Source organism: Solanum stenotomum, chromosome 3, assembly GCF_019186545.1.
Source record: "Solanum stenotomum isolate F172 chromosome 3, ASM1918654v1, whole genome shotgun sequence".
Lineage (NCBI taxonomy): Eukaryota > Viridiplantae > Streptophyta > Magnoliopsida > Solanales > Solanaceae > Solanum > Solanum stenotomum.
Genome location: NC_064284.1, coordinates 30,341,981 through 30,363,747, shown reverse-complemented (window position 1 = coordinate 30,363,747; position 21,767 = coordinate 30,341,981). Strand labels below are relative to the sequence as shown.

Below are 21,767 nucleotides of genomic sequence, written 5' to 3'. Positions count from 1 at the left end.
CTTGCTGCGTTCTTGAACTAGGGTTCTTGACTTCTTTTCTCCTTTTAGCGTTCTAATTCTTCTAAGTTTGATTAATGATTTGACTTAGGTAAGTTCTAGTTATGTTTCTAGGCTTAAACTGATTAAAACCTCATGATTTAGGGTTTAAACGACGTATCTTAGGGGTTAAACGAAATAGGAAAAGACCAAAAGACCCCTGAATTAACTGCTGTCGGAGTGATCGACGGAATGGACTGACGATCCGTCAATCAATCGACGGTCCGTCGATTGGGTCCGTAGGTCGAGTCTGCCCGACAGGGTTTCACTAAAACGGGCATAACTTTTTACTCGGAGGTCGGAATTTAGGAAACTTAGTGGAGTTGGAAAGATAATTCAATTATCTATCTAACCATAGGTCATGGGACACATAATTAATTTTTTGCTAAAAGTTATGACCATCTGAAGTTGACCCATCAGAATTTTCAGCTAACTGGCTGCTAACCTTCGATCTACAGTCAGACCTACGGACCGTGGATCGAACGACGGTCCGTGCTGGTCAACCGTAGTTTGTGTCAGAGGCTGAGTAAAGGAGGTCTTGATCCACGGACACAGACCACGGACCGTGGTCTGATCTACGGACCGTGGGTCTGTCCGTGGGTCGAGACTTAGCCAATTTTTTTCTGAGCTGGCTGGGGAGGGGTTGCAGTGGCGATCCACGGACCACCAGCACGGGCCGTGGTCTGACCTACGGTCCGTTGATGGTGACCGTAAGTTGCACCTGCAACTTCTCAAAATTTGCATTTTGTCTGTTTCGAATACGGGGTGTTACAACGGCTTTACAAAATCTAATTCGGGTGATTAGAACTCCCGAAATGGATCTTGGCGTGAAAGGGTAGTTTTAGAACGTCTAGGTTTGAAGGTGTGTTGTGAAATAGGAGCTTGGAACTCAAATTTAGAGTTTCTATCTCCATGCAAGCCGCTGGGGTGGGATTAATCCTGCCACAGTGGGGCCACTGTAGCCAGATGAGGCCCGCCAGTCGTGACTTAAATCGGGAAAAAATCCCCAAAAATATTATTTTCTACAAAACTTCATTCTTAAGAGCTAAGGGATGACCTAGGGCAACTTCTTATCAGATTCCCTTGAATTCTCGCGCTAAAGGTAAGTTAATTACTTCCCTAATTCGTATTTTGATTTTTAGAACTTAGTATCCTTGTAAATTATCGTTGGGGGAAGGGTTGTGGCCTGAAGTTAATGGTGGGAAAAGCCCTAGTTGAACATTAGGATCATGGGTTTGGCCTTTGGTTGATATTTTGATATAATTCGGGTAAATTAGGCCTTGTTTATTGATCCTTGCATTAATTACTTGATTTAAACCAAGAACAAGCTAAAAGACTCTAGAAGGGGAAGGCTCAAGTGTCTTAGGAGTATTCAAGCTTGGTTTCGAGGTAGGTGATGGTTCGATTTCCTGTTGTGTGATATATACCGGTTAATTGCTTCATTATATGCGTGCATGTATGTGAATAGAGAATGTGAATCAAATCTAATGAAATGATTATGTGTGAACAATTACATGCTATAAACCTATTACTTGATTGTATGACTACGAGTACTGTTCAGTATGGGTGTGATTGTGATTGTGGTTGTGCTGACTGGATCGGGTGTCACGTTTCGACATATATATTGGATTAGGTGTCATGTTCTGACACATATATTGGACTGGGTGTCACGTTCCGACACATGCATATTGGATCGGGTGTCACGTTCCGACATACTAACAGTTTGGGTGTGGTTTCCATGAGAGGACTACTTGTGATTATTACGTTCATATCTACTTGTCATTGATTTTGGAAAATTGTATGTTGCTCCTAAATAATAACTAAATTATGTGTTCCGTAAATGTGTGTTTACCGTGTTGTAATTTTTTGTGTATATTTTGCTCACTAGAGTAGCCGAGTGATCCTACCAGTACACTGTGGTTTCGTATACTGCAATTGCTCTTTCTTTGTTGAGTACAACGCATCTTCAGGTGACTATTGACAGACCTCAGTTAGGAGATCATTGACCGAGACCAGATTCAAGGGTGAATCAGTTCTTTCTGGCTGCCATGGATCCATCATTAGTTTAGTCCATTCTTTTTGGACTCAAACTATATGTTTAGACTTGTTTATGTTTAGTTTTCGGGGTTGCACCCCCTTTTTTAGACTTGTTGATTGGTAGAGTTTTGGTATGATGACTTTCAATTCTAGGGGTTGAATTTTCGCGATAGTTGTTTGTTAGACTTCTGAAGTTTATGGGAACTCCTTATTGTATTCGTCATTTAAACCCACTTTCGTATCTTTAAATAGTTTAGTTTCTTTAAGTTGCTTAGTCGTGTTGTAGTAGTGGTTCTCCCACCGAAGGGTTAGTGTGGGTGCCAATCACGGCGGTCTGGGTCGTGGCACATAAGCAAGAAAAAGGAAGGATAGATATGATCTTCCAGAGTCGGTGTTCATCTCTCCAAGTGTGCTCCTCCTTAAGACCATTCTATCAAGATCAACTTCTAAGAACTGAACTTTCAAATCAAATTTTGGCAGATCTGCAAATCAGGAGTGATTACTAAGACACATACTAAATCATGAACCCAATCTGAACCAAAACCCTTCGCACCATGACACAATCATCAAGATGAATTTTTCCTCACATAATCACGATAACATTCGAAAGCAATTCCGTCTACAACTAGAAGTGAACCTGAACCAATCACCCCACACTCATAATGCACAAATCATCACAAATCTTATCAAGATTCCTCTCTCACAACCAAATCATCCCATGAGCTTGAGCTATAACAATATGATCTTTACACATCGGGTACTCATCACATGAGGATCAAACTTATCTAACTCAAATAAGGACATAATCGAGTAACCGCCCATCAAACGATACACCCAAGAATACAAAACCTCTAACAACACTATCGAAATGCTAGATCAATAGTTGTGATTGTAGACAACCCTTAAGAATGACAAAACTAGATCCAATGACCCTCACATTCAATCACACATAGTCGTAACGTGACCTTGACAACGAGATGACTATTAAGACTATCAGACAATTATAACTACTCATGGTAGTTCTTCTATTAGTTCTCATAAGCAAGGTTGTGCATGTAGAACCGTTGGTATACTTCAACTATCCAAAACAACACTAAATCTGCCATAACTGAAATGACCAAGTCTACACCCTACCAACAGGACAATCACATTTCAAAAATAGCCTTCTAGGTCATTAAAAAAATACATACTTTCAAGGTTCCCTCCGTCCTTTTTATATGTCACATTTTTATATTTCACTTACATTAAGAAACTAAGTAACTTTGCAATTCTACCCTTATCTAATGTTTTTTTGAAGTCAACTTTTCAATAAATGATAAATAAATCCATTTTTTATTTTTAATTTGCTTGTTGAGATTTCTTTTTCAAAATCAAACTTTATAGAGTAATGCAATAGTGAGAGTAATTAATCAATGTATGATGTAATTACCATGAACATTAATTACATACTTATTAGTTTTCCTAGGTTGGTAAACTATCTATTTTCAAGACTAATTAACTATCAATGGTATAATAGGAAGAATATTGTAATTTATGCATTGATTTTATGAAATAACAAGTATTATGAATTAACTATTTATAGTAATGATGACATATAAAAAGGAACGGAGGGAGTAACTCTCAAGGGAAAACAAGAAGAATAATGTCATTTATGCATTGATTTTGTGAAATGACAAGTACTCCCTCCGTCCACTTTTATTTGTCATGTTGCGCTTTTCGAAAGTTAATTTGATTAATTTTCAAAGTTAAATTAAATTACATTAATTCGATATTCTAAATAAAAAATTTAGATATTCAAAAACTATACGAAAAGTACTATAAATTGCAATTTTTCGCATATCAATATGATGAAAAATTACATTGTAAAATATTAGACAAAATTTTTATAGTCTGACTCTAAAAAAGGAAATTATAACAATTAAAAATGGACGAAGATAGTATTAAGGAATAACTATTTTTACTAAGGAGACATGTAAATAGAAACAAATGGAATATTTATGATTTCACTAAGGACAAGAGTGAAAAGTATGATCTAAATTATGTCCTTAAACATTTTTCTTAATAGGTGTGCATTGCTTCACAAATTCAATTAATATGAAATATAAGAAGTAACAAACACACATTTAACTGCCTCTTTGCTGAATTAACTTCACATTTCTATCCTTTATATGAGTCACCACAAGTTGCTGTAACTTTTTAATTATTTGATTGTCCAAATTATATTTATTGATGCATGTACTTTCACCACTTCTCGTCAGGATCCAGTATTAAAATGAACACTTTTTGAACGTAATATATTGAAACAGATCATGTCTAAACATATGCATCAAAATAGATATCTCACCTAAAAAAGAGCAAGTTGTTTACGACGTTTTCTCCAATTATAAAATAAATAAAAAAACAAAGGGATTTGCCCAAAAATAGGCGAATTACAATTTAGTTTTATTATTTTGGTTAGCTTTTTATATATTCATGTAAATTATTGCAGATTTCTTAGAAATATTCACGTGAATAGAATCTCTCCTTGCTGATTTTTTTTTCCAGATTTTTGGAAGTGTTAATCTTCAATGTTTAGTCACATCTAATTTGATTAAAAGTGATATTTTTCTTAATAATAAATATATGTTGACATTTACTTCATATCCTTTCATTCATATTTTATATTCTTCTACTAAATGAAAATTGATATTCATGTCTCAATTCCGAAGGTCTTTATATTCAATTGAACTATTCCCTTCCTTCCGAATTGTTGAAACATGATTATCAATTTTCAAAATATTATATTAGTAAATGATTATAAAAGATTGAAGGAGAGTATGTGAAATGAACAACAACAAATATTTATTGTTGAAAACATTTATCATTTTAAATCAAATTAGATGTGACAAAACATGTAGATTAACACTCGCAAGAATCTGAAAAAGTCAGCAAGAAGAGATTACATTCACGTGAATATTTTAAAGAAATCTACAAGAATTCACGTGAATATATAAAAAGCTAACCAAAATAACAACTATAGTTTGTCCCAGAGACGAACCTAGAATTTGAAGATGAAGGGTGCGCCACTAATGACTAATACACGTTAGTTAAAACATGTCACCCAAAGACGATTCGTATGATAATTTTAACAAACATGAAAATATAAAATCAATGTACTAAAGTATAAATGTGATCATTATATTGAATTTGTTGAATAAAATTTGCTTTGAGTGATGGTTTTGAAGTTTTGTACCATGAGGTCTCAAGTTCAAAACTAGCAATCCTTTTTTTTTTATTCAATATTTTAAAGCTTCACAGAGAAAAAAACGAAAAAAGTAAAAAAAAAAAAAAAAAAAAAAAGTTATTGGGATTCAGACCCAGCCTCCTTGCCTTAGAGGTTTACAATATTTAAACCAACACACTTAATCAGTTTTTGTGCCTAATAAAATATATATCATATCTCAACGTATATATACACATATATAGAGAGATAATTCTTTTGAAGTTAATGGGCGCACGTGCATTCGTAAGGATACTTGTAGGTCCACCTCTGGTTTGTCCATTTTTAGGCGAATTCATGAAATTTTTTATTTTTAATTTTATTTTTGGAAAAGATAGACGTTAACGATGTAAGAGACAGTTTATCCCATTTTGAATGAAATGTCAATTTTAGTGCATGTTTTAGACATGATCCATTTTGATAGGTTATATTTGAAAAGTGTCTGTTTTAGTGCCAAAATCTCATATAAGTGTAGCACCTTGGGTTTCAAAAAGAACTAAAGAGAGGTTTGTAATGGTTGGGTTGGTTCGGATTTTTCAAATATCAAACCAAACCATTTGTGTCAGATTTTTAAATTTATACACCAAACCAAACCAATAAAACTCGGGTTTTTCAACCTCGGGTTTTTTCTAATTTTTTTGGGTTTTTCAAATTTTTGGGTTTTTCAGTAAAGTATTCATACAAACATATAATTTACTTGTACTTCAAATATTTCTTTAGTCCTACCAAAATACAACTATCTAAGGTGTTTCTTAAGAAAATAACACAAAATATGATATGATTAATGACACTAAAATATCCGACAAAAAATAATAATAATGAAATTGTGTAAAACAAATATTACAAATTACCAGGTCATAATGAAAATGATCATAATTTAAAAGTACTAAATCATGCTAAAATAAATTTAATAAGTATTAGTTACATGACTTAATATTAAAGAAAATTAAAATTAGATTATGTATTTTAATTGTCTAAACCAATGTAAAACTAAAGAATAAATATTCAATATTATTGTCATTCTTAGTGTTGAATTGATTTTCTTTTTGCATTAGTATTAACTAGTATATGTGCATGCACGCTACGTGGTTAGCTGATAAATACAATCGTAAATATTGATTCATTGATAATTTTAAATTTTAAATTATTATAAAATAAAATTGTAAAGTTTATTTGAGAGAAGGTTAACATTTACCGCTTGATAGTTATAGTAGAATATTTGTGAAAATAAATCAATAAATAAGTTTAGTGTATTGTCTAAATTTGACAATAATAATTATGAGTTCGGAACCTAAATAAGCCACGAAAAAATAAAAGTGACCAAAATAAACCACTACTCTAGTAAGTAACTAAAATAGGCTCAGTGAAAGAAAAAATTCCACTTTATCCAATATTCCTAACGTTTTCCGTTAGTCTCATAACGTGTATATTTTAATATATAACAGAACTATTTCTTACACCTTGTAAAATGAAACTATTTCTTACACTTTGTAAAGTGTAAGTTTTTCTTACACTATGTAAAGTGAAACTTTTTCTTACACTTTATAAAGTGGAAGAAAAAATTATGTTTTATAAAGAGGACTATTTTTCACGTTTTGCTTAAATTGTATCTCTTTATGAAGCTTTTGCAGTGTTTGTCATACAATTATATTGATTTGACATATCATAAAAACAGAAAAAATTATTATATTATGTATTTTTATTTTTTTATTCTGAAAACTCCTTCAAGCTCTATTTAAGGACACTCAAACATAGCACCTTCAATATCTTTAGTCTTCTATTGTTCTTCATTTCAATCACAAAAAAATGTCTTCAAATCCAAAAGTTAGAGTTTCGATTTATTGGGATGGCGAAATTATACATGACGAAAATACCGTTTATTATAGGCAAAAGTACTTATTACCCCCCTGAACTTGAAGCTTTTTATTCGGTGTACACCTAAACTAAATTCCATTTTAATTACCCCCGAACTTGTTTATTCCTCCGTCGTGTACACCTTTATTGTCCGATCACTTCAATCGTGTCTACACACGCAGGACACCTAGATAAATAGTAGCCACCTAGATAAATATTAGCCACCTAGATAATTAAATGTCAAACCTTCTCACCTAGATTAAAACTTCCAGACTAAGCTTCTCACTAAGCTCTAAACCTCTCACTAAGCTCTAACAAGTGTAATCGACGACGAAAAATTTCAAAACTTTTGGCTCTCTAAGAAGTGTAATCGACGGAGTAAAGGGTAAATTTCACGAAATTCTTTTTGGATTTGGGTCAATTGCAGTTCTTAGACGTGAAGGCTTGCTCGATTTCGTGAAGCGTTTGGTCGATTTTCTTTCGATCTTGTCTGAAATTGTTACCAAGTAAGTGATTATCCACTCTTATGATGTGTTATTGTTTGTTTCCTTTACTTTTTCATTTATATTTTGCCCTATTTTTTGTTTAAGGTTTTGTCGTAAATTGACTAGGGTTTCACCGATAGAGTTCCTGATTAGGGGTTTGATAGTTTTCAACTAGAATTTTCACTTAATGAATTTATTATTATGAAACTGTTCAACTTATGCATGCATGAGTATTAGGATTTTTTGGTAATTAGTTCAAAAAATTAGGGCTTTTTAGTAAAATTAAGATTCTAGGGTTTTTATTTCAATATTTTATTTTGGTATTGTTAAATGGTGGGGAATTTTGTAATTTCCTTATGTATATTTGTATGTTGTTGAGTAATATGGCTACTAAGTACCAAATATTTTTTGTATTGTTTATTATAATTTCCTTGTATAATTGTATGCTTATGAGTTAAATTTATTTTGTTGTTTCTATTTTGGTGTTGTTGTCTATGTTTTAGTGTTGTTGCCTCTGTTTTGGTGTTATTGTATATGTTTTGGTGTTGTTGCCTCTGTTTTGTTGTTGTTGCATATGTTTTGTTGTTGTTTCCTTATACAATATATTGATTGTTATTGTGGTTATAGGTTGACATTATGACTACTAAGTACCTCAATTTAAGGTTCAAATATGGAGGTATCTTGGTGATTGAGGTAGGTCCAGTATATGTTGGGGGTAGGACTGAATATGTAGAGAATCTGAATAAAGATCATTTGTCAATTCCTAAACTTGCAGATTATGCTAAGTCTTTTGGGATTAGTAAGTTAGGAAAACTTATGCAGTTTCATCTCTAGGGGGTGATCTAGTGGAATTGAAAAATGACATGAACATTTGTAACATTGCATTATATATGCATGATGAGGACACAATAGATATTTATGTGTGTGATGACACTATTCTGGAGGACGTGGGTCCCAGTGAATGTCAAATTAGTCAATTTTTAAGTCAAGAGGTTGAGTCTTTTAATGCACATGAAAAATCTGATGATTCTTTAACTGCACAGCTAAAAAAATCAGATCTAGGGTTAGGTTCCTCTTCTTCCTTTCCATCTAGTGAAAGAGTTGAGAATGATGGGGTTGCAAGGGTCCAACAAGAAACTGATGATGATTATTCTTCAATAGATTGGACTGATACTGAAGAAGAAGTTGAACCTACTGTCCAATAAGGAACTGAACCTTCTATTCAAGAAGAAGTTGAACCAAGTGTCCAAGAAAATGCAAAGGAAGACAGTGATTCTATTTGTTCTGACCAGTCTATTGACTATGGAAGTGATGTGCATGAGGAGTTGAGGATTGTTAAGGAAGATGTGAGAAAGTTTAAAGAAATTAGGAGGAGAAAGAAGAAGGAAAAACCAAAAGGTTTTTTAGGTGAAGTTGGACTTGATGAAGGGTATGAAGATATTGAAAAAGGAAAAAAAAATTCAAGGATAAGCTAAAAGAGGATGAGCTATACTATGACAGTTCTGATTGTGATAGTTTTCAAAGTGATGAAGAATAACCTGTTTTTGATGATGAACTTGAAGGAGGGGGTTTAAGGGGGAGAAAAAAGAGTAATCGAGTGATATATGATTCTACTTGTGATGTTGTAATATGGCAGTGTGGTTTGATATTTGAAAGTGTAAAGAAATTTAGAGAGGCAGTTACAAAATATGCTCTGAAAAAAGGAGTTGAGTTAGACAAGTATGTGAATGGGAGTACTAGAGTAAGAGTCAAGTGTAAAAGTGGTTGTCCATGGCTGTTGTATGCAAGCAAGGAAGGGAGGAGTGAGAACTTCACTATCAAGACATACAACCCAAGGCACAGATGTACCAAGACCACCAATAATATTTTGTGTAATTCAAAAATTTTATGTAAGTATCTGAAAGATAGGATTATTTCTCAATTTAGTATAAAAGGGTGGGAAATACAAGATTTGGTGAGGAAAGAGTTGAATGTTCATGTAGGCAAGGCAGTCTATTTAAAAACAAGAAAATGTATTTTAAAGGAAATTATGAGGGATCATGTGGGAGAATTTAACAGAATCCTAGACTACAAGGATGTGTTACTCCAAACAAATCCTTGTAGCACTTGTGTTGTGAAGCTTAAAGATTCAGAATCAGAAAATGGGATAAAACAGTTTCACTCTTTTTATATATGTTTAGATGCTATGAAAAAGGTTTTCCAACAATGAGGCAGATGATGTATAGGGCTGGATGAGTGTTTTCTAAAAGGAATTTGTAAGGGTCAATTTTTGGTAGTTGTTGCTAAGGTTGCAAACAACCAAATGTATCCAATAGCATGAACAGTAATTGATACTGAAAACAAGTTGACATGGAAATGGTTCATGACCATTCTGCAAGATGATCCAAATCTAGGATATGATTCCCAGCTCACTATCATTAGTGATATGCAAAAGGTAACTAATTTTTTTTGTTTATCTTTAATTTAATTTGATCAAAATTTAACTATATTTATTATTTTACTTTACAACTACAGGGACTAATAGCTGCTGTAGATGACCTATTTCCAGAATTTGAGCTCAGAATGTGTGCTAGACACATATTAGCAAATTGGTCACAAAACTTTAGAGGCATAGAGATAAGGAAGAAATTTTGGGCTTGTGCTAGATCAACATTTGAGGCACAATTTAAGTACAATATAAATGCCCTATCCAAGCTGGGAAAAGGTATAGTTGAAGCCCTTATCAAATACAATAAGGAGAAATGGTGCAAAGCTTTTTTTCAAACTTTTTCAAAATGTGATAATATAGATAACAACATGGCAGAGAGTTTCAATACTTGGATCTTGGGACCTAGGAACAAGACTATTGTTACTATGTTGGAAGAAATTATAGTTAGGGTGAGTAGGTCAAAAGCATTTGCTGAAACATGGACATATGGAATATCTCCAATGGAAATGATGGTATTCAATACCAATGTAACAAGATCAATGCAGTGTAACATTGAATGGAATGGTGATGATGGATATGAAGTGTTAGAAGGGGTATATAAGCATACTGTGAACTTGGGTCAACATAAACGTAGCTGCGGATCTTGGGAATTAAAAGGTATCCCATGTGCACATGGTATAGCAACAATGAACCACTTGAACATGGATACATCACAAGCAATTTAAGCTGGTATAGAAAAGAGACATATCTGAAGATATATTCTCATTTCATTCAATCAGTCCCAAATATGAAAATGTGGCCTGAAAGCATAAACCCAATGGTTGAACCACCTGAGGCAAGGCCAATGCCTGGTAGGCCACCAAAGAACAGAAGAAGAAATATTGATGAAGTGACAAAAGCTGGGAAGTTGCCAAGGATTGGGACAGTAATGATATGTTTAATTTGCAAAGGAGCAAATCATAACAAGAGAAATTGTTCAAAAAATTCTAAACCTAAGTGTACACCAACACCCACTCAAGAGGTACATTCACATTAATTTGCTTTTATAAATTAGATTATGTTACTTATTAATTTAGTCTCTTGTTGTATTATTTTTCTACTCACATTAGTCCACCATTGAAAAAATGAGGGGTAGAGGTCAATATGAAAGAGCAAGCAACAACAAGACTGGTACAAGAAGAGGTGCAGGAATTGGTTACAAGAAGAGGCCAAAAGTGGTTGGACAAGGTGTATTTGTTGCTGATACTGGATATACATGTATTAATGTAAGTGTCTTATAAAACTGTCAAAATTATATTTTTAAATGTGAGACCCAAAATAACTATGTTGTTAATATTGCAGCAAGGATTGTCTAGCAGTAGGAGGGTCAATACTGGTGTGGTGAGTTCTGCACATGTGATAGGTGATATTGGTTTTAAACCTACCAAGGGACTGAAGTGGAAAGGCAAACTGGTCATGACTCTAAGAGAACTTCAAGTCCAAAGTGTTATGCGTCATATTCAAACCAGATCAAAAGCTGTTGGAATTCAAACAAGGGCACAAGCCAAGGGAAAATCACCCTCAAATAAAACTTCTTAGTTGTGTGGTTGTAACAACCAAACTTAAATTAGTGTCTGTTTTGTATTTTGGTGCTTGTGTGGTTGTTCAACCAAATTTAAAGTAGTGTCTGTTTTGCATTTTGGTGCTTGTGTGGTTGTTCAACCAAACTTAAAGTAGTGACTGTTTTTTTGTTTTGGTGGTTAACTTAAGTTATTGTGGTTGTTGTTTGAGACAATGAAACACTATGATATTTGTGTTTGATGATCAAGAAAGCACTAGTTATGTTATGCCTTTATGTTAGGCTGCCTTTATGTTATTATTTCGTGTTTTGTTATCATATTACCAATTACATGTAACTGTAGTTTTATGAAAAAAGGATAAGTCAATTGAACATACACAAATATATATATATATATATATATATATATATATATAGCTTTAATCAACAGAAACATACATCACTAAAACACCAAACCAAACTAATCCACAAAATGAGAACCCTAGAACCAAAAGACCTTGCATTAATAACAATTGCATTCACAAAAAAAAATTTCAACGACACACTAAATAAAAGAACAATATCACATTACATATCAAATTAATGCCCAAAATCAGTTTCAACATCCATCTACACTTCAGTTATTTTTCTTGTTTGTTGGTCTTCTTTAACAGACCCAAAATCACAGTATTCGCCTGGCTAGGAAATTCTGGATCATACCAATCGAAAAACTTACAAGGATTTCAAAATGAGGACTGCATTTCATAAAATCAAAGTTAAAAAAATTACATAATACGAACTTGGCAAATAAAAAGTAAAAAAATATGAAACAATACATACCCCATAGTGTCTATAACTGAGAAATCTACGTCCGAAATTGTCATTTGTCCATGAAATTTTCAAAATTGGAGGAGTCCCATATAAGCAAACAAGTCTCCTATTATAATTCATGAATTTAGCAATAGCAATTAAAACAAAAAAGAGAGAAAAATTCTGAAATTTGAAAATGGAGAAGGGATTAGGGAGAATAAATAGTTAGAGAATAGAGAGAGAAAGATCTTTAAAATATGCCAAGTATTAAAGAAAAATGGAAATTTTACGTTTTTTATGTTGTAGCTTTATGATGTGGCAAAAAATACTTCCTTACGCGCCTAGTAGAGAGTGTTGTCAATTGCTATGCCAGGTGGACAATTAAGGTGTACGCGACGGAGGAAAACCAAGTTCGGGGGAGGGGGGGTAATTAAAACAGAATTTAATTTAGGTGTACACCGAATAAAAAGCTTCAAGTTCAGGTGGGGTAATGAGTACTTTTGCCTTTATTATAACTGTCCCAAACACAATGCTAAATATTTAATTAATGTCCGACATCATAGATTTCTCTCATCAATTTATAAAAGATGGGTGTAAATAGTACTAATTATAATTTGATTATAGTAAAAAAATACCCTGTTTCATTTTTATCACAAGGACAAGTAAATTTTGAAGAGTGGATTATCTATAATGATGAATCGTTGACCGACTTTTTGGGGGTTCCAAATGACTACATAGACCAAATCAAGTTAACAATACTTGAAATCTATGTTAAAAAGGAGCCTAAGACTAGTCAACAACGTTCTCCTTTATCGGTCGATTCCATCCCCGATTAGAAAATCATAATAGCGTTGATGGATTTTCGATAACTCAATCTACTGATTTTCCTAACATAACTCATTATCAAAATATTCTTACCGATCGATATGATTTTGGTTGAACGAAATTATCAATGAAAGTGACCGGTAATGCTCAATAATTATATTTCAATTATTATTTGTTGATTTTGTCAATTATTTATTAAATTTTATGATTTATTATTGTCATTATTATTATTATTATTATTATATATTTTGTAGCAGTTTACCTCAGCAAGATAGGAATATTGCTCCAAGCTATGGACTAGATAATTATTTTGGTCAGTCCTCACACTTTGAAATGACGGAAACTGTTGGGACATCCTCAAATTTTCATGTCTCGCCTACTTTTGATGAAGATGATTATCGATATGTCCAACAATTGATTTTTAATTTAAGTAAGTTAATTGCATGAGACAAATATTTATACTTTTTTACATATATAGGAAAACTATCACACAAGATGAGCCCATTGACACTGTGAATATCGATGATCATGACCTTTCAAATTACGACACACTTTCAGCTAGTGATAGTGGTGATTTGTCTAATGCTGAGGAATCAAGAGATAATGTTCCATTTGAGGCATCATCTAGTGATGATGATTTTTTGATGCCCAATCGGTCGCCAAGATCAATGTCCATGAGTCCGTTTCGTAATCATGAAATTTCTTATCTTGATTATCTCCTAGATGGTCCAAATATGTTTGGCGATACACATAATGAATATACATCACAACGTACGTGGCGTGAACCAGAAGATTTCATGAATGGTGCTATTTATATTGAAAAAGACATGTTATTCAATTCAAAGAAGCAGTTGGAAAGAGCAATTAAGCTTCTACATTTAAAGATAGCGAGGAAGTACTTTGCTATTAAATCGACAAAGAAATCACGGCGACTTGTTTGCAGGCGTGTATAACAAGGATGTCGATTTAGGCTGACTTCTTTTAATGATAAACATACTAACTTGTGGAAAGTTGGAACATACATTAAAGAACATACATGTAATATGGGTACGTGCCGCGATGGACATTTCAACTTGGATGTTGAGATGATTGCTAGAATCCTTCGTGTTGATATAGAAAAAATGCCAAGGTACTATTTTATCCTTAGGTGATTTTTCTTTAATAAGAAAATATTCATTTTTTTATTTGATAATTAATATTATTTTTACTTTTTCAGGTTTCCCATCAAAGACTGTCAAACAGGCGTTCTTAAAGCATATGTCATTTCGATAAGTAGAAGAAAAGTCTATCTTGATTGCAAGCGTGCTTTTGAAAAAGTCTATGATACTTGGGAGGGTTCTTTTGCCGAGTTACCGAGGTTCATGGAAGCTTTGAAACACTTCAGTCTTGTAACAATAGTTGAATGGAAAACAGAGCGTCGTGTCGATGTCATTGAAAATGTATTCAACTATGTGTTCTGGACTTTTAAACCATGCATTGATGGATTTGTGTTTTGTCGTCCTNAAACACTTCAATCTTGTAACAATAGTTGAATGAAAAACAGAGCGTCGTGTCGATGTCATTGAAAATGTATTCAACTATGTGTTCTGGACTTTTAAACTATGCATTGATGGATTTGTGTTTTGTCGTCCTGTTATATCGATCGACAGAACACATGTCTATGAAAAATATGATATCGAGTTGTTGATTGCGATTGGAAAATATGATATCAAGTAATTTAAATATTTTAAAAAATTGAATATAGAAAAAATATTCTTGTACGGTGTAATGTTAAAGATTCTTTGTATTTGAATGTATTTTTAATAGTTAGTATGGTTACTTGAAGGAGAGGAATAAATCCGCAAATGTCAATCACATTACCAATAGATGCCCGACAAAGTGCACAGTACAAGTAGGCCAACACTGCACTGCGCCAATTGTACTTACCTACATCGTGGATGGGATCTAGGAACGCCAAGTATTGTAAGCTAATAAGGTTCCCCGACGTGTTCGGAAATAAGATGTCCCCCTAATATAACAAGTATGTAAAGTCTAGCAATCTTCTTAACCCGCTCCACTGGAGTAGCATCTCGTATCAGATCTACTTGTAACTGATCTCGCAAGTAGCCGGTAATGCTATGTATCCTCACCTGACTCGCCGATATCTATATCAGTTGGTGCTATGGCGCATCCTATGAGTGTCTCTAATAAAGTACGCCATGAATGAATCCTCCGTGCAGCATCCTGCATGTACACAACATCACCATCGATGAGCAAACCAAACAAGATTTGCATATCTTACAATGTAATCGTGACCTCACAAAAAGGTAAGTGGAAGCAATAAGTGTCTGGCCTCCAACGCTCAACCATAGCTGTAACAAGGGCACGGTCATACTGCATCATGCCCACACAAACTATATCATACAGTCCGGACCTACATAAGATCTTCTCAACATGTCTATGAGGTCGGTGCAAACGAAATAAATTCCAGCCATCATTCATGTGAACTATCCTCATAAGGCTACTAAATGATATCTCACCTTTCCATAACAATTTTGATTTATGCTCATGCTGAGAGAGAAGAAGTGTACGATCAATCGGTCCAGGATTGACAACACGCTCCATTATATATTGTCAGAAAAATTCTATTAATTCATTTAGTATAATTATATCGTGACAAATTAAATTGTGAACTATCTTCAAACAAATAATTGTACGAGAGTTAAAGAATCTCTAACTTCAACAAGTTAATTCAATGTGTTATTTGTCGAGTCAATCACAAGAAAATAAAATAGAATAAAAAGAACCAAAAGAAACATATACCTAAAGAGAAAGAGATGGAACCATCTATTGGAACAATTGAGGGATGACTATCTTTTTTCCCCATGGAGAGGAATTGAATCCCTAGAATTTGATAAATTTCAATTTTGGTACTTATTGATTAAAACTATCTTTCAATTACTTGAAATGTGTAACTGTGAAATTTTAATCTCTTTGATTATAATATTCAAAAAGATTCAGAATTATTAACCACTTCACTATTCAGTTATCAATGTGTTATGTTAAACTTATATTTATTATCCCATATTTTAGGAATAAAACAACAACATATTTCTAAAAAAATTCTGAGCATAACATATTTCCAACCTAAAAGGATCAAAGGTTAAATATGTTGAGTCATATATCGCAAGGATCAAAATTAAAATTTATGAAATATTGAGGGACCAAAAGTACTAGTCTCCCTACTTACTTTCTCTCTCTCTCTCTCTCTCTCTCTATATATATATATATATATATTGAGGGATCAAAAGTACTAGTCTCCCTGCTATATATATACTATATGATATAACATTTTATTTCAATACAATTTTATTTATTTTTTTCATTTCAACACAATGGATCATATTGCTAGGGGAAGAAATGCAAGAGAAGCTACTAATCAAGCTCACAGACAAGCACCAAATAGAATTGACAATAATGCAAGAAGGGAATCTATGTTAGAAGCAATGGAAAAACTTGTTGACAAATACAAAAAACGACTTCAACATCTTCAAAACACTATTTTTCAACTTGGACACTATTATTTTGTGTTTCAAGGTGTTATCTTAGCTTCAATATCTCATTCTTTATCCCTCAATTGTTCCAATAGATGGTTCCTTTTTAGCCTCTCCCTATTTGCTGCCATTATCAATCTTTATGCAATATTTTTCATGGAGAAAAAATATATATTCACTTTAAGACATTATGATATAGCTTGGAAAGAATATAATGACCTTATTTAGGTTCCGGACTCCACATGATGTAACCGTAAGGACTCACAATTATTAAATATAAAAACACATGAGATGAAAATGTGTAATTCTGCAGTAGATAAATACTATTTTTGCAATACCAATTCAACAATGTAATTCCTTTTGTTTCTTTCGAATTAAAGACTCTTTTTTTCTAACTCAATATTTAGTAATTGAATGCACATTGTATAAGACTTGCTGAAATTTTGAACAAATTACAACATCATTTCAAAGTAATGAAAATATGAGATGGAAAAAAATACCTAATTTTGATTTTTTAGTGTGGGGCCGCTTCAGTTGTCGGATTGGGACCATCAAATGTTAATCTTCAAAGTGAAAAAACGTTTGGAAGTCATGAAAGTGAAAGAGGAGAAGAAGAAAGTGAAAAGGTAAAGTAACTTTTTATAAAGTGTAAGATTTACTTCCACTTTATAAAGTGTAAGAAAAGTTCCATTTTACAAGGTGTAAGAAATAGTTTCGTTATATATTAAAATATACACGTTATGAGACTAACGGAAAACGTTTGAAATATTGTATAAAGTGAAATATTTTCTTCCACTAAGCCTATTTTAGTTATTTACTAAAGTAATGGCTTATTTTGGTCACTTTTATTTTTGTGTGGCTTATTTAGGTTCCGGACTCAATAATTATTAACATAGTTTCGTTATATATTAAAATATACACGTTATGAGACTAACAGAAACATTTGGAATATTGTATAAAGTGAAATATTTTCTTCCACTAAGTCTATTTTAGTTACTTACTAAAGTAATGACTTATTTTGGTCACTTTTATTTTTGTGTGGCTTATTTAGGTTCCGGACTCAATAATTATAAGATATTTAATTTATTTGTTTGTTTGTTCTGAAACAAAACAAAACTCACCTCTAAAAAGTATCTGAACGTGAAATGAATTAAATTTTTGAAAAGCACAACATAACAACTAAAAATAAATGGAGGAAATAGTAGCTTTTTATTGAAACTTTTCTTCAAGTGGATAAAAAAAAAGCATCAGAAAATTTTAGTATTTATCTATAATATATAATGTCTTAGACTAAACAACTTATATATAGAAGATTAATAAGCAATTATTTGAAAGAATATTTTTAAGCGTTAAGGAATTGTAAGACATACTAACTAATAAACGGTATGGGTATTTGAAATGATAGAACTCTAAAATCATAATATAATCCAATAGAGAACTTTACAAACAATAAATGTAAGAAAAACTTTTAAAAAACTATTTGCTAGTACCTTCTTATCTGGAATAATCAATTCAATAAAGAATATGATGTGTGAATATCTGCGATATGGTACAAAAACTTGTTACTCCCAAAATACACACAAGTGTACGTGATCGTACAAGTAGTATAGATTATTCAAGAAATGAGTTATCGTTCCCAAGGGACTTATGATCAACTTATATTCACTCAATTCTACAACTAAAAGTAACCAAATAACCTTTTTAAGAGTTGTGATTTAGTTAAGTATTGTATCTACTAATAATTATGCACTAATTGAAATTAACTAATTGTGAACAACTTTGATCTAATATGATTCAAGCAAGTTTAAAAATAATTCCAGGGCTGCAGCATATATTGAATATCATGCATCATATCATCGGCTTAGAATTTACTTCAGTTGTCAAATTACTGGTTTATAGGGTTGATAGTATGGTCCGGGTGGTTCGCCTCTCGCCGCCTACCCCAGTTAGCCATCTAACTACATTGTTGAGCGGGGATAAATAAACTAACTGGCGAGCATGTATATTTCATCCTATTTCGTAACCAAGCAAGGTGTTCGTCTGGGTGTCACTCCTGAACACTAATCACCTCAATTTAATGGGTGGACCGAGCTCTCTATATTCTCTGGTCTATCTAATCCCTCCTCTTTCGATTTTAAGATTAGACACTAGATTTATTCTATGGTGCGCAAGCATAAAATAGTAAAACAAGAATATAGAAGTAATTTGGATTGACAACCGAAAATCAATTCATAAAGCCTCAAACATTCAACACATAATTTGTAGCTACAGCCCCAGAACTAAGGCGTTTAGCTACTCATGCTATTAGAAAACAAGAAAATATTATAGTTCATGTAATTTCCGAAAAATAGAAGAGCTAAAGGATCAAAACCTATTACAAACTTGAATTCTTGCCCTTGCACACTAAATCAACTCTCGTCTCTCTTTTTGGAGCCCTAAGGATCTATTTATACTAGTAGGACAAGTTGGTAACCAATCCTACTCAAATTAGAAATCCTATCTTATGTTAAAAACTTGAAAAAGTCGGAGAACAGGTGGTGTGTCGCGCCCTTATCGCGCCTCAAGGTTTCTTTCCTTATTTTGCTCCTGGCGCATCGCGCCAAGTAGAGCGCCTGAGCAGTACCTCTGAGGTTTCCGTACTGGCGCGTCGCGCCAAGTAGTACTCCTCAACATGCTCTCTAACGTACCATCAGTGGCGCGCCGCGCCAACAAGTGCGCTAGCCACTGGTGATTGCTGCCTTAGCCATTTTCCTGCATCTCCTTGCTCCTTCTTCCCTCTTCCCAATTCACATTCCATCAATATTTCCTGAAACAACTAATCACGTGTGTAAGTATGCAATCATAATAATTTAACTAGAATTCAAGCTAATAAATCAAGATTGTCATCAAACATCATCACTTCGTAGGCCAATTTCGACTACTTAGGTATATAAATATGCCTAAGATCATGGTACGCTCTATCTTTTATAACTCCAACTTTCAATCTTCATTGCTTATTATTGATGAGTTCATTCTGAATAGGCATATTTTATCGAGTGTAGGTAGAAAAATTACAATTAAACACGATAAAATTAATAATTATAATGGAGTAATCAAATAGCAAGTACATATGTCAAAAATTCATATCCATCATAGAAATACAAAACTAAGCAAACAATTAATTGCTTCAAAACATCAGGGTAAGAAATGCACAAGTTGTTGATAAATCTCTCTATATATATATATACACACATATTGTAAGCATATTAAGAACTCTAGAAAAAAAAATGTTGAAACTTTATTTGAAGATTTTTTCAAACAAAGCATTTATCAGTGCATGTATACATAGTACTTTTCTAATATTTAGAATTAATTAAGAACAAACTTTATTACAATATCCAATTTAATGCCACTGATAATAATTTATTATTTATAAAAATTTACAGTAAAATCTCACTAAATTAATACTCGATTAATTAATAATCTCTCTAAGCTAATAATTTCTTCTGGTCCCTACTTGGTCCAATGGAAAAAATCACCCATTTCGATAAGATAATAAGATAATATATTTTCAGGAGACCCCATATAAATATATGGTCCCATTAATACTATAAATTAGTAATTCGTTAAAAGTACAAATATATCTAAGAAAATTAGTGAAATATGATTCTATTATGTTCTATTTTTTTGTTAAAATTTAAATCTAGTTGAAGCTCATCTCTAATTTTTCTTATTGCATCCAAAAGTTTTGGTGTTATCTTTTCTAATTGTACCATAAAATTGTGAACAATTCTAGATGCAAGTGTTTCCTTACGCATAACTGGTTCCAAATGTATTGTATCATCTTCAACTTTATTATCAATATTATTTTTCCAATGATATCCACATTTTGTTCTAAGTTTTGGACCTCTAAACATGTATCATTTTCACCTATTCAATAGGTTATTAACATCCCTTTTATCGCGGTAATCGAGATCATTAATCCTGACTTCAAGTTCATGAATGGCGTTTTCACAAGTGGTTTCTTTCAAATTTTTTGAAATTTCATCCCCGAAGAAATGCTTTTGGTGTCGAAACACTCTTTAAATTAATAAATATGAATTTATTGATTAAATAATACCTCTACAAAATAATAATATTGAATGGCCCGTCTATATAGATTTAGAGAGGTTTTACTGTATATGGAAGATATAAACAACACATTTTCACAGCCTTACTTTTGAACATATTATTTAAAGAATGACTTTTCAGTTAAATATTCATTTCATCATATATATAAAATAATTAAAAAATTGTCATTATGAAAAAACTTGAATATTGAAATTAATGTTCTTAAATATTACATTTAATACATGGATTGAGAAACCTTCTAATAATTGCATGAATTTGATCTCTCTATTGATAAATAATACAACAATACAATTTAGAAAAATAGGCAAATAAAGACAAATGGATACTATAAGTCACAAGTCAATACTACAATTTGAAAAGTATACCAAAAAAACTATGCATCAACTCCCTTTTTCATTGGAACATCTTTCTCCTTGTCTTTTTTTTTTATTCAATAAATATTTTTTAAAAATTTATCCGTAAATCAAATTTAAAAATGTACTATATTTTAATATCCATAAAAATCTCATTCAACTTCCATATAAACAAAAGCAAAACCTGAAAAATCCACCAAAAAAGACACAAAATAAATTAAATAAGAAGTCAAAGCGAAATTTATATATAGAAATTGCATGTTCAATTGAATTTGAAGATGGTTACAAATTAAAAAAAATTGAAAAATTAAGTAAAATTTCAATACATACTTTATACTTGTGCATACACTTCAAGTATGAAATTTCTTCCCTAAAATTTGTCAAATGGATCAAAGATTTGGTCTTTGGTGACTTTCATACTTACAAATCCTCCCAATGTTATTTGTTGGGTAAAAAAACCTAGAAAGTGTACGCTTATTTTCTTTATTGAAAATCTTAAA

The 21,767-nt window shown here is 32.4% G+C and overlaps 2 protein-coding genes across 2 annotated transcripts in view; one reads left to right on the top strand and one right to left on the bottom strand.

Moving 5' to 3' along the window:
• Positions 1-21,767, bottom strand: part of LOC125857508 (malate dehydrogenase [NADP], chloroplastic) — a 1,084,261-nt gene that overhangs the window by 106,225 nt on the left and 956,269 nt on the right. The window lies entirely within an intron of this gene.
• LOC125858863 (uncharacterized) lies at positions 14,315-14,803 on the top strand. Its single transcript, XM_049538647.1, has 2 exons — positions 14,315-14,400; positions 14,488-14,803. Exons 1-2 carry the CDS (start codon positions 14,315-14,317, stop codon positions 14,801-14,803), a joined length of 402 nt encoding a protein of 133 aa, XP_049394604.1.